The sequence below is a fragment of the Doryrhamphus excisus genome, linkage group LG22 (assembly GCF_037039965.1).
Source record: "Doryrhamphus excisus strain RoL-2023G ecotype Guam linkage group LG22, RoL_Dexc_Guam_v1.1, whole genome shotgun sequence".
NCBI lineage: Eukaryota > Metazoa > Chordata > Actinopteri > Syngnathiformes > Syngnathidae > Doryrhamphus > Doryrhamphus excisus.
The window spans coordinates 8822337-8836508 of record NC_136378.1 but is presented as its reverse complement, the minus strand read 5'-3'; the positions used below and the strand labels follow the sequence as shown (position 1 = coordinate 8836508).

At 40.4% G+C, this 14172-nt stretch overlaps 1 protein-coding gene and 1 long non-coding RNA gene across 3 annotated transcripts in view; one reads left to right on the top strand and one right to left on the bottom strand.

Moving 5' to 3' along the window:
* Positions 1-653: 653 nt before the first annotated feature.
* Positions 654-14172, bottom strand: part of LOC131110272 (uncharacterized) — a 61760-nt gene continuing 48241 nt past the window's right edge. For both annotated transcript variants that reach the window (XR_009120865.2, XR_013625253.1), the window contains exon 4: positions 654-740. This is a non-coding gene — a long non-coding RNA (uncharacterized LOC131110272). The remainder of the gene's footprint in view (positions 741-14172) is intronic.
* flt4 (fms related receptor tyrosine kinase 4) overlaps positions 3029-14172 on the top strand; it is a 59375-nt gene continuing 48231 nt past the window's right edge. Inside the window, exon 1 of the mRNA XM_058063205.2 lies at positions 3029-3137. Coding sequence (XP_057919188.2) covers positions 3080-3137 — 58 coding nt within the window. The 5' untranslated portion in view covers positions 3029-3079. The remainder of the gene's footprint in view (positions 3138-14172) is intronic.

Genomic DNA, 14172 nt, shown 5'->3' with positions numbered 1-14172 from the left:
TTAACCTAGCATGTTTTTTTTTGGAATGTGGGAGGAAACCGGAGTACCCGGAAAAAACCCACGCATGCACAGGGAGAACATGCAAACTCCACACAGAGATGGCAGAGGGTGGGGAAAGACAAAATAAGAAGCCAAAAAGTAACCACTTCCACACAAAATAGGAGGAGAACACATTCATTCATTCATTTTCTGCCGCTTATCCTCACGAGGGTCGTGGGGGGTACTGGAGCCTATCCCAGCTGTCTTCAGGCGAGAGGTGGGGTACACCCTGGACCGGTGGCCAGCCAATCACAGGGCACATATAGACAAACAACCATTCACACTCACATTCATACCTATGGACAATTTGGAGTCGCTAATTAACCTAGCATGTTTTTGGAATGTGGGCAGAAAACCCACGCATGCACGGGGAGAACATGCAAACTCCACACAGAGATGGCCGAGGGTGGAATTGAACTCGGGTCTCCTGGCTGCGAGGCCTGCGTGCTAACCACTCAACCACCGTGCAGCCGCTCTGCTGACTATAACAACATAATCAATTTGATAGTATAGTGATTTTGTTAGGAAACACGGCATGCAGCTTCACTGGTGATTCAAAAAGAATTCCAAAATGAGGAAAAAATAATTGCACATACTGTTTCTCCATGCGCATTTATCATGCTGGGTTGAAAAAGTGATCGTCCCTCTGCTTCACTTGGCTCCAGGTTGCAGAAATGATGATAAGTGAGACCCGCAGCTGCCTGCAAAACATGTGTCCATCATGTATTACTCATGTTGGAAGGGCCTCTATCTGTTTGCACAATCACATTTAAGGGACTCACTTGTCTAGAGGGGACACAAAGCAATTACACTGCAGGAAGTCAACCAGATTGAGGAGCACAACAAAGCTTGTACTTGTTGTTGTTTTTTTACTTTCAAGAAAACTTTGTTTTTCACCCAGATAAGTTGTTGTTCATTTACATTCTGCAGACAGTACAAAGTGAGTACAGACTCAGCAAGAAGTTTGTTTCTTTTGCTAGGAATTTAGACAGTATGAAACAAAGTAGGCTTTTTTGTGTTTCCAAAAATTAATAACAAACATTTGACCTGCACAGATAAAACTGACAGGATATTCTACAGATTTATTACCTTGAGGATAAATAACAGCTGACCAAGGGAGAAAATACAGTAGAGAATGTCTGCAAGAATGTGATTTATTCTGCGTGTATTTGCCTCTTAAATGCCTCTTCTGAATATCTGTGGTAATTTTGGAAGAATGTCTTCTGACTTAGAGGAATGCAGAGCAATTTGAAATTCCTCCAAAATATTTAGCCAAAAGCACAAAGACATACAGAATAGTTCATTCAGCCAAGAAGGCTATGTAGTCTTTGCTTACAGAAAAGAAAATATGCACAAAATAAACCCTTTATTTGATATATTTGCATTGTACATCTTTACTATAAATGTTGTCATCTCACTTTCCCTCTTTTTTTTTCTTTTTTTTACTTTTCTTCTAATATTAAAAAATTATTTAGCATGAAATTACTGTTGTTGTTTTTTTGTCATTTTTGCTGTGTTTTCCCCGCAATTTATTGTTTTTTTTTATATTTAAAATGTATTTTTCAAATGTGTTACGGGCCAATTAGAATACATCCACGCCCGCCAATTAAACTATAGGTTGGAGAAAATTAATTATTCTGTGACACACGTGTTATTTCACTCCTGTAACCATGCTTTTGTCATCCTGGTGCCGTTCCGTTATACTGTGGCGTTTTTGTATGCTTGTTGAAGTTATTGTTGCAGTACCCTTTCAAACCATGATGCATTTCCAGTATTCCATAATGGCACAATTTTGTATGCTGTTAGCAAGATGTTTCGTCTATATTGTAGGCGGGGTACATCCTGGACTGGTCGCCAGCCAATCACAGGGCACATATAGACAAACAACCATTCACACTCACATTCATACCTATGGACAATTTGGAGTCAACAATTAACCTAGCATGTTTTTGGAATGTGGGAGGAAACCGGAGTACCCGGAGAAAACCCACACATGCACGGGGAGAACATGCAAACTCCACACAGAGATGGCCGAGGGAGGGATTGAACCCTTGTCTCCTAGCTGTGAGGTTCGTGCGCTAACCACTTGACCGCCGTACCGCCGAAAAAACTAACAAAAACCTGCATCAACATGTTTGTAAATGTAAACATTCATTCATTCATTTTCTACCGTTTTTTCCTCACAAGGGTCGCAGGGGGTGCTGGAGCCTATCCCAGCTGTCTTTGGGCGAGAGGCGGGGTACACCCTGGACTGGGTCGCCAGCCAATCACAGGGCACATATAGACAAACAACCATTCACACTCATGGACAATTTGGAGTCGCTAATTAACTTAGTATGTTTTTGGAAAATGTGTGAGGAAGCCGGAGTACCCGGAGAAAACCCGGAGAAACGGTCGAGGGCGGAATTGAACTCTGGTCTCCTAGCTGTGAGGTCTGCGCGCTAACCACTCGACCACCGTACCACCAAAAACATAATTGTAAAGAAAAAACTAACAAAAACCTGCATCAACATGTTAGTAAATGTGTGTGTCCCTTTATGTGTTCAACCTCTTTCTTTTTTTTTTTATCTGTTTTTATATCTTTAGAACGCACAGAAAAAAAAGAAAGACACATCTACATTAGGATTGTGGATGATGGGCAAAATTCCCAAAAGTGTAGTTTTCCTTTAAGGAAGAGGAACACAAACATTGTGTTGTCATGTAGCACGCGCACGCGACTGCTGTGATCACTTCACTTCAGCGGGTGTGCACGCGCTCCAGTGACGAGCCAAGGAAAGGGAATTCATTGTAATTCCTATTCACTTCCTATGCATCCTTTTCCACACATTAGACCCCCACTCCCCCCTAACCGACCCCCCCCCGTAGCATTTGGGATTTGTCCTGTATCCACTCCACATCGACTGGCCGAACTTCACCTGAGGTTTGTCCTCTGTGTGTGGACTCTAAATGCAAGAAACTCCTCGGCAGACTACAAAAAAAAAAGATTTAGTGGAAACATCTTTCAACCTGTTGCATTGTGGAGTTTTTGGAGTTATTGGAGATGAAGACACATTTAAACTTTTTCTGTCGGACTTGGATTGGAATTGTTTACGCATCAGGTGAGGAGACTTTTTTACAACACGGCTGAAAGTTTAGTCAAAGTTTCATGTTATAATGTGACCTATTAGTGTTATAGACGCCATTTGTTAGCATTTAACTTAATGGCTTCCCTATCACATTTATGATATGTCTAGTTTAGATACTTGATATAGCTAATTATAGCTAATGCTAGATAGATATAGATTGATATAGACTTTATTTAGTTGTAATTTTACAATGAATAGACTTTCATGTCTATTTATAAATGAAAATGTGTACAATATACATATGCAATAATATTTTGACTACACTGTGTGCTCCAGGATGTTGAGATGTTGCGTTTACGCAAATTCGCAAATTCATCAAAACCCCTTTTAATGACGCACGACTTTGTCCAAAAAAACGCATTTATTAAAAACAGAAAAATATACAAACTTTTTCAGTGCTTTGGTTCCGATTTTCTACAATAAAAGCTCTGATAAAACATTCCACTGTTCTCAAATATCTTAATTTTTATTTTTCTGCACAAAATGAGATGAAAATAAATAAACAAATCAAGAATAAAGAAAATCAATCAGTAATAAATAAATATAATAATAATAATAATAATAAAACGGCAAATAATAGAAACCACATATAGTTGGTGGGTAGACAAATTATTTTTTTCAGATTAAAATGAACAAAGCATTATTAGAGCCCTGTAGACATGACAAAACACGACTATAGTCACATTTATATTTTTTTTATTTACAACATATTGCGCAACTGCAGGGTCTTGAGACACATGCTAACTCGCAAACTAGAGACCTAGCGACCTAAACGGTATCCTTCAAGTTATTCCTTTAAACTTAAATAGCCAAAAACTTACCACTTCCACACGGATAGGGAGGATAACTATTAACAGTTATTTAACCTTTAACATGAACATTAATCAAACGTAATAATTTTTTCTGGGTACATGATACCATACAGCATCCATATCAAACTTGCACAGGCCGCACTAATATTAAACTTTCATATCAAGGCGGGGGCCTCAAACTAGTGTCCTGCGTGCCACATTTGGCCCGCGGGCCGCGTGTTTGAGACCCATGCTCTAAACCAAATCAAATGTGTCCTTGCATCACCCAACCACTACAGAGATCACCACTACAAATCGGATTCAACCTTTCCCCTGATGTTGTCAACAGTTTTTTTTTGTTTGTTGTGTTCATTCATGACTTATTCTTATACACATTTCCCCATTATAATTACACTTCTATCCTGAACTTCTCAGAAATGTGTTTTTTCTAAAACAATGAGCTGTCCCCCTCATATCCAGGCATGCATGAAGTCCAACTTTGTGTTGTCATGTTTGTCAACCATGCATATGATGTTAATGAAGTGAAGAGACAACACAGTTAGTGCATGGGGGTCGCACTATGGATGCAATGTAGGAGGGCGGGTGACTGATATAGATTGGACTGACATGTGGAAGGAGGCCCTCGGGGTCTGATGTGTCTTACTTTGGTGAAAAGAGAAGGGTTGTCACCTACTCATTTTTGTTGCTGCATGTGATTTGGCTGTGAACTGTAGCTCAAAAGTAAGTGGCAGAAAGCCCACTGGTGCCCTGTCACTGACTGCGTGATGTGGGAGTGCAGCTTAGAGTGTTCCCGGTCTTTCTTAAAAGGGACTTAATGTCTCTGTTGAAGTTGTTCATCACTCTATTGTTCAATTGAGGAAAAGAGGATTTGTCAAATTATAATCCCAAAATATAAGTACTCACATTGATGACATTTGACAAAAAAAAAAGCAATTTGGAATTTGACCAAAATCCTACCTTAAAGACTACACAAAAGCGAATCAGACGTGGAATCGCAAAGTAGAGAGACGCATGCCCTTTAAATAATTTTTTTCTTACTTCAATAACACCTGTGCCCACTCCCACAGTGTGGCCTTTGAGAAGTTAAATAAGCAGGCCTGTCATTCCAACCTGCAATGTCCCCACGTCAAAAAAAACGTGAATCAGTCATCTAAATGTCATATCAGAGATGAGTCATGGCGGTGAGACTGATGATTGCGTGATTACACGTTACTGCGTGAATGCAGGTAGTCAAGCATAAACAGCGTCTGATAGCATTGCTATTTCTCCATCATCGTGCAAAGAACTAAGTGTCCAGCATGTTTGGGGCTTTCTGCTTTTCAGTACGAAAGATGACAGATGTTGGGTACCTCACAGACCGTGAGTATATACTCATCATTAGGGGGCGTCTGGGTGTAGTATTGATGTTGTTTTCATTTTTATATTTTACATTTTGTAAACCAACCCATGTAGATATGCTAAAAAGATGTTTTTACTTCTGCTATTTCTGTTGTAGTTGTTTATTTATTTGTTTTGTTTGTTTCTCATAATATTATGACTTCAGAAAGTAATGCATAATAATTTGTTTTTAGTCATTTCAACTAATTTTTTTACTTTAAATTTGAATATAATGTTTCTCAAGGCAGGCACGGCGGTCGAGTGGTTAGCGCGCAGACCTCACAGCTAGGAGACCAGGGTTCAATTCCACCCTCGGCCATCTCTGTGTGGAGTTTGCATGTTCTCCCCGTGCATGCGTGGGTTTTCGCCGAGTACTCCGGTTTCCTCCCACATTCCAAAAACATGCTAGGTTAATTAGCGACTCCAAATTGTCCATAGGTATGAATGTGAGTGTGAATGGTTGTTTGTCTATATGTGCCCTGTGATCGGCTGGCGACCAGTCCAGGGTGTACCCCGCCTCTCGCCCGAAGACAGCTGGGATAGGCTCCAGCACCCCCGCAACCCTTGTGAGGAAAAAGCAGTAGAAAATGAATGAATGTTTCTCCTCATAATATTATGATTTTATTCTCATAAAATTGCATTTTTGCAATTGCATTCATGCTGAGATTCACATTGGGAGTGACCGGGATGGATAGGATCAGGAACGAGTACATCAGAGGAACATTACATGTTAGAGGCCTTGGAGATAAAGTCATAGAGGCCAGACTGAGATGGTTGGGACATGTCCCGAGGAGATTTAGTGAATATATTGGTAGAAGAATGCTGCCAGGTAGGAGGCGTAGAGGAAGACCAAAGAGGAGGTTTATGGATGTAGTGAAGGAGGACATGAGGGTAGTTGGTGTGAGAGAGACAGATGGAGATTAATTTGCTATGTTACTTGTAATATTGCTACTTTTTTTTCCTAATATTTTGACTTTATTTCTGATTTAGAATAATTTTTAGCTTTTTCTTTTCTCATTTTATTGTTTCATTGGACATCCCTGCTGAAGCCTATGAAGTTTGGTAGCAGTGTGTGGGCTAAGCATGTTCCGGATGGATTTCCTATATGCGCTATGCACTATTTACGTATGTACTATATGTACGGTAAACACAAATTTGTGCTGCTGGGCTTCCCCTAACCCTCTTAACACGTCCATGTTCTTTCAAGCAAAGACATGCAAGAAATGAAATGAACAGTCGATGTGTGAGTGCGATGCAAGCATGATATCCCCACTGGCTTTTTGCATCATTACGAACATCGAGCGTGAGCGTGAGTGTGGTCGTTGTTCCTGCGGGCCCCACAAGCCCTTGTAATGTTAAGACGTGAGATCGAGGCTTGATGAGGGAAGCATCGTTCCATTTGTGGAGCTCCAAAGTATCTCCTATTGATGCGACTCCTTCGGTTTGAAGTGTCCTGCTTCTATCAGATTTGCCAGTGGTATCACAATGTCTACTTTCGGTGTCTAAAAGATGAAATAGAAATGAATCTGGAGTTACGTTGGAGTGTAATTAGCTATTTAAAAACGTGCTGATTAAATATTAAAGTGACATGCAAGAGAGCAGAATGATCTTTGGCTTTAATGTTGCTTGAAGATGTTTTCTGTACGCATATTTTCAGATCATATACCGAAATCGGACTCTCATTTCTTGGTATTATTGTGGCAGACTACTTATATGGTTGACTTGTTTGAGCCAACAATAGCCAACTATTCCATGCACCGATCTCATGATTGAACCTCAGGACTCCAAGAGGGCATGTCATTGGAATATTTTGTTATATCGGCACGTATGTGAGAGGAATTCTGCTGTTCCATGTGGGGAAGCCCTGTGCAGTACAAATAAATGAAGGCTGGTGCTTCATTCATCACTCGTGTGGAGCAGCAAGGCCTCTTTGGGCATATAGATGTCTGGTCACTCACTTTCATGTCAAGTATGACTACAGCTGAGAGATAAGCTCTTTCAACTGCAGGAATTTGTAGAAAAGGCCAAAAATGTGTCCTCATTAGTTTGGAAGATAGGTAATGGAAACCATGTGTGTGCTTTCATTTTTCGGACTTCATGTTTTTTTTTTTTTTTTTTACTTAAATGTGTCACTTTTGAATGGAATTAACCAACCACCACCATGCTACCTGTAGTGGCTATTTGTCCTTCAAAAAATAAACGTAACTTAAACTATAATCAAAATTATACGGGTTTTGTTTTACGCAGGCAAAAGAGTCATTGTGAAAACAATCTTGTTCCGTTTCTTCTTATTTCCTTTTATTACCAAGCAAGCAAACACTGCCTACCTAAATATATTGCAGGTGCCCAGGGTGTTATCCAATGAAACAAACCCACGAATTAACTACTAATTAACCCCAAAAAACATGATAAACAACTAAACAAATAACAAGAAAATATTATCAAGCAATCCAAACAAAACAACAACATTCATTCATTCATTTTCTACCGCTTTTTCGCGGGGGTGCTGGAGCCTATCCCAGCTGTCTTTGGGCGAGAGGCGGTGTACACCCTGGACTGGTCGCCAGCCAATCACATGGCACATATAGACAAACAACCATTCACACTCACATTCATACCTATGGACAATTTGGCGTCGCTAATTAACCTAGCATGTTTTTGGAATGTTGGAGGAAACCGGAGAACCCGGAGAAAACCCACGCATGCACGGGGAGAACATGTAAACTCCACACAGAGATGGTCGAGGGTGGAATTGAACCCTGGTCTCCTAGCTGTGAGGTCTGCGGCTAACCACTAGACCGCCGTTCTGTGCCGCCCCAAAACAACAACAACAAAAAATAAATCAACAGATATTGGAAATTTAGGAACACACTAATAAATACAGTAAACCTCGGATATATCGGACTCGGATATATCGGAAATTCGCTCACAACGGACAGATAAAAAAGAACCGATTTTTCTGTAATGCATTTCCAATAAAAATTCATTGCATATATCGGATTTTTTATCACAGATTTCGCCTATTTCGGACAAAATCTCCAGTCCCGTTCCAATGCATTTCCATTAAATTTCCCTCGCATATATCAGATGGCCGCATCGTGGCGCTTCGATTCGCCGAATCGTGACAGGCCGCTATACGACGTCATTTGCAGTGTTGCCTGCGCGTCCACGTACATTGGAAACATAGTCAAGGAAGTGCCTTGTTATAACGGATAAAATCCGATTTACGCATATACCGGATATAAATCCGATATATGCGTAAAACGGACATTTTCCGGTATACGCATATAACGGATTTCGCTTATATCGGACAATTGAATCCGATATATCCGAGGTTTACTGTAGCTTTTACACTACTTGTGTATCCTTCCTTCATTCTATGCAACCGGGTTTCTTCAATACACTGTTCCTTTTTCCTTTCCTGTGTTCTCATTGTGGCTCCCATTCATTGTGCCATTAATCCAGTATTATTGCAGCCATCCATCCATTCAACCAGGCCCACTACATTTCATTCAACCAGCTTCCTTTGCCTTCCCTTCTTCCAACCAGCTCTCTAATTCCTTAATTCTTTTCTATTTACATTATTCTGTCCTCCATACAATTTGCACGTTTTTATGTTTTTACAGTCAGCAACTGGAATACCTTAATTTCACTCATTTGCAGAGAATGAACTACTAAGGAAGGACAGTTTTTGTTATATCGCCAATATCTTGGAAAATCAGTTGTCTTGCGACCAGCCGGGGAAGATACCAGAGTCAAACTATGAGGAACATCGAGGCACACTGTGGTTGTTCGGCTTACAATGATGTTCTGATGGAAACCGCCATCCCAAGACACGTGTGACTATTACATGAATATTACAACGCTCCAAAGTGTAATGTTGCTTAGCAACAAGCCTCATTAAAATACTCAGAAGCTTAACGAGAGTCGTGGTTGCAATTTTTGTTTCAATTGGTTTTGTAGTACCAGGCAGCTTTAGCTGTCAACTGAAGATGCTTGGGACTCACGGGTGGAGAGTCACCACCGGGGAAATGACTAGCTTCCCTCCCGCTGACAACTGTTGACACAGCATACTTTACCGTGTACTCCAACGTAACCTGCCGCGGTGATTCAGCTTGCAGCAGCGGGAATCGGGTAACAAGCGCACTTTAAAGTCTGACCTTTGGGCTGTTGCGGCGCTTTTGACAGTTTTAGGACTTTTTGAAACATCACAGCAGCTCTCATTTTTAGTACTTTTTGTATTCAAAGTGAAATTTTAACTACCTCATCATAGAAGTCATCGCGCAGACATTGGAGGAGTCCTCAGCAGGGGTGGGGGGGTGTTGCAGGCAGCGCTAAAAATGATGGCATGCAAAAAAAAAAATTGAGTGAGGCAGGTACAGGAAGTTTTAGTCAGGGACAGAGGATTTAAACATAGGAAACTGACCCAGATGTCTTGTCGCTGCATCCTTAATTTGACACTCCCCTGGCAGGATGTTGCAAAGACTAAACTGCCCCAATAGTGGAAGGGGGACCGGGGATGCAGTGGATGTCATCCCCCTTCACAGGAACAATGAAATCAAAGCCTCGCTGCCAGTCAGGCGGTCGCCTGGCTCAGCTCGGCCTTGTGTCCACATGACAGAGGAAGTGGACTCTTTCTTTTCGAGGCGAGAGAGAGAGAGTATGTTGTAGACCATGGAAGGCTGACTGCACATCCAGACTGCAGATCTGCTCCGTGGCCTACATGGCCTCCTGTCCGTCACCGGACATGAAAAGTGCCCCGGTCTTGGCTCTTTGCCTGTTGTCACCCTTGTACAGCTTTCAAAGCTGTTTAATTGCAGTCATTGTGTTTGCTGCATGAGTATAAGCGAAAATTACAGTCTGTACAGAAACAGGCTAAAACATACTGAATAATCAAAGTAAGTACTTCTATTTTTTTAAGCTGCATGTGCTAAAATTAGAGCCATATATAAGCCACACCGGACTATAAGACACACATGTCCACATCATCACGGAGTCAATCATGAGCTGTGAGAAAACATTCACATTGGAAAATGCCTGAGGGGTCGGGGCCAGGTGGGTTGACTGGCGGGGTTGGTGGTGTGCTTCAGCAATGCCTTGGGGTTTTGCTGGGGTGTCCGATGTTCCCACTCTTCTTTTGTTGTTTTGTCTTATGTAAGATTCTGTGATTATATGTGTGGAAAAAAATCACTTATTGAATTGGTAACTGCTATGGCGTGGAGAAGGGGTAGGATTTAATAAGCTTTGCTTCTTCCTGCTCCTTTTCAGACATGTGTAGTAATGAGGTGTTGTGTGTACGCATGTATGTGTATATATGTATATATGTGTGTATGTATATGTATGTATATATGTGTGTCTGTATATGTATATATATATATATAAATAGATATTGTAAGTGTATATGTGAGAAAGAATAAAGTAACATAGTATGCATGTCTGAAATAAATTAAGAAAAGAAGAAATAAAGAAATGTAACAGTCTGACATTTTAGAAAGAATGCTAAAATCATCGCACAGCAACTTAACACCCAAAAGGTAGCTAAGAAATATACATAACAAGTGCAATAGGAATTTAAAAAATGGTTTCCCATCATGCATGTATTCTCAGCAAATCATTTGCCACGGTGCTACAATGAGCTGCATGAAGCCATTATTTTTCCAAATATTACAAGCTCATTCTCGTACAATTGCGATGTTAGAAGACACATTTCTTTCTTTCTTAAAGGGTACCTGTTATGCTTTTTTCCCACTTTTCAGACCTATAAATGTAGTTAGAATGTTGTATTCTCTTGTTAAACGATGCCAAAGTTTCAGATAATGAGGTTTGCGCATTTGCAATTTTTCTTTTGTTGTTTGGAATTGTGTATAGAATTTGCTGCAGGCTTATAAAAAAAAAAAAAAAACAGCCTCAGACTGCAAATGGTCCCCGGTCCATACTCTGGTCACCCCTTTATTAAATCATCAATGACATGTGAAAAATCTCTTCATTACTCCCACCATGCAATCGTTTGTTTACGGAGAAGTACTTTTTTCTGTTCCTGTTATGTGTGACAGCTTAGGGATCAAACTACGGAAGAGCAAGGAAACGCGACATCTCCTTCACTGTCCATGAAAAAGGGAAGTGAGAGACGAGTGACTATGATAAAGAAAACAGGAAATTTGCTCGCTATGAAAAACTCGGCACTGCTTTTGACACAAGCTTTAATGTGCCTTCCGCCGTTCCCATGAAGAGAAGGATTCTCTTTATGTGTACCTTTGATGGCGCTCACTTCGTATTCGCCTGCCTGTCAAAAGAAGCTTTACATTTTAACTGGCTTATGGTATAGAGTTCTTTGTGAGAGCTTTTTTTCCCCCTTCGATATACTATGTGTGTATGTGTGATTTATTTATCGTCAGTAGGTGCTCCTATAGGTTTGACGGTCATGGTCAATGTTCTTTGACTGTAGCCTAACCACAAGCATGAAGCAGGAAGAGAGCTCAACAAACTAGAAATGCTTATTCTTGTTACAATCTTCATAATTCAGTATCAATTTTATTACATTCTGAAGAAATAATTCCATAGAAATTAAACTTAACATAGGTGTATACAAATTCCTTATATGGGCGTAGCTGTAAGTCATTTTCATCTATTGTGATCCCCAGAAATGTATTTTCCTTCACTCTTACAATGTCTACACCAGGGGTCTCAAACTCAATTTACCTGGGGGCCACTGGAGCTAGGGTCTGGGCAAGGCTGGGCCGCATCAGGTTTTCCCACAAAAAAAAAACAAAAACGCTTTTATTAAAAACAGAAAAATATACAAACTTTTTCAGTGCTTTGGTTCTGATTTTCTACAATAAAAGCTCTGATAAAACATTCCACTGTTCTCAAATATCTTAATTTTTATTTTTCTGCACAAAATAAGATGAAAAATAAATAAATCAAGAATAAAGAAAATCAATCAATCAGTAATAAATAAATATAATAATAATAATAAAACGGCAAATAATAAAAACTTAAGAAACCACATATAGTTGGTGTGTAGACAAATTATTTTTTTCAGATTAAAATGAACAAAGCATTATTAGAGCCCTGTAGACATGACAAAACACGACTATAGTCACATTTATACTCTTTTTATTTACAACATATTGCGCAACTGCAGGGTCTTGAGACACATGCTAACTCGCAAACTAGAGACCTAGCGACCTAAATGGTAGCCTTCAAGTTATTTCCTTTAAACTTAAATAGCTAAAAACTTACCACTTCCACACAAATAGGGAGGATAACTATTAACAGTTATTTAACCTTTAACATGAACATTAATCAAACGTAATAATTTTTTCTGGGTACATGATACCATACAGCATCTATATCAAACTTTCATATCAAGGCGGGGGCCTCAAACTAGTGTCCTGCGGGCCACATTTGGACCGTGGGCCGCGTGTTTGAGACCCCTAGTCTACACCGTCTATTTGTATTTGCTGGTACGTGGAACCACCATTCCTGCGGTCCCACAGCATCCCTCCTGGTTTTGTTGGCATTTCGCACTACGCAGCTTTCTTATTGACTGCCTGATAGTAGTCAGACGGTGATTTACTATCAGTCACATGAGCCATATCATCTGCATTCCTTCTCTGTCTCTTTTCTCTTTAACGACATTATGTCAGGGTTGAGTTTGAGCTGGTGCATAACGTCCAGTTAATTCATGCTTGCACGCTAGCCGGCACTATACCCATCAAACGATGTAATGAGCTCTCTGGAAAACAAACTCCAGGCTCAAACCAATGTTGAAGTTATATTCATTTTTATTGACTTTTAATTTAATGTTATTGGAAGCTACTTTTCTGATATTGTTCAGTGCAGTCAGACATGATGAAATGCGCAGGGCTTTGTGTTTGTCTGTGTGTCGTGTTAACCCATTCACGACATCTACTCCAGAACCGGCCTTATCAGAAGATCTGGACTGATCTTTCAAGGGACATAGAATGTTGTGTTCAAGTGATATTTCCCTTCTTTAGTATTCAGCAGTAGAAAAAAGGTAGGTTTAAGCAAAATATCAGTTCTCAACAAAAAAAGGAGGAAAAACAGCTTTGTGTGAAAAGCATAACTTTTATATTATATATTAATACATTTTTTGCCGCTTATAATGACAAGGGTTGTGGGCATGCTGGAGCCTATCCCAGCTGTCTTTGAGCACAGGGCACATATAGACAAACAACCATTCACACTCACATTCATACCTATTCATACCAATTTGCAGTCGCTAATTAACCTAGCATGTTTTTGGAACGTGGGAGGAAACCGGAGTACCCGGAGAAAAGCAACACAAGCACCGGGAGAACATGCAAACTCCACACAGAGATTCACCCCCAGAATCGAATCGGATCGCCTTGCTGTGTGGCCTGTGCGCTAACCACTTGTCCACCGTGTGGCTCATAGTTATATTTATTTAGACAAATATTTATGCCATAACAGCAGGAAAAAATTGGTGTGCATGAATTCCTAACCTTCTGCACACTACACTCCTCCATGCTGCATGGGGAAAAGATTAATGCTGAGCTTTTATCAAATGCACAAACTGCACTAATCATCCATTGAGCCATCTATTTTCTATGCCCTTACCCTCACTAGTGTCCTCGGTTGTATGCTGGAACCTATCCCAGTTGTCTTTGGGTAGAGGCGGGGTACGCACTGGACTGGTCACCAGCCAATGACAGGGCACATAGTATAGACAAACAACCATTCACACTCACATTCATAACATGTTGCAGCTGTAGCTACAGATATACTTCACCGCTACCAGTGTTTGACTGAGGATCAATGAATAATGGCACTTT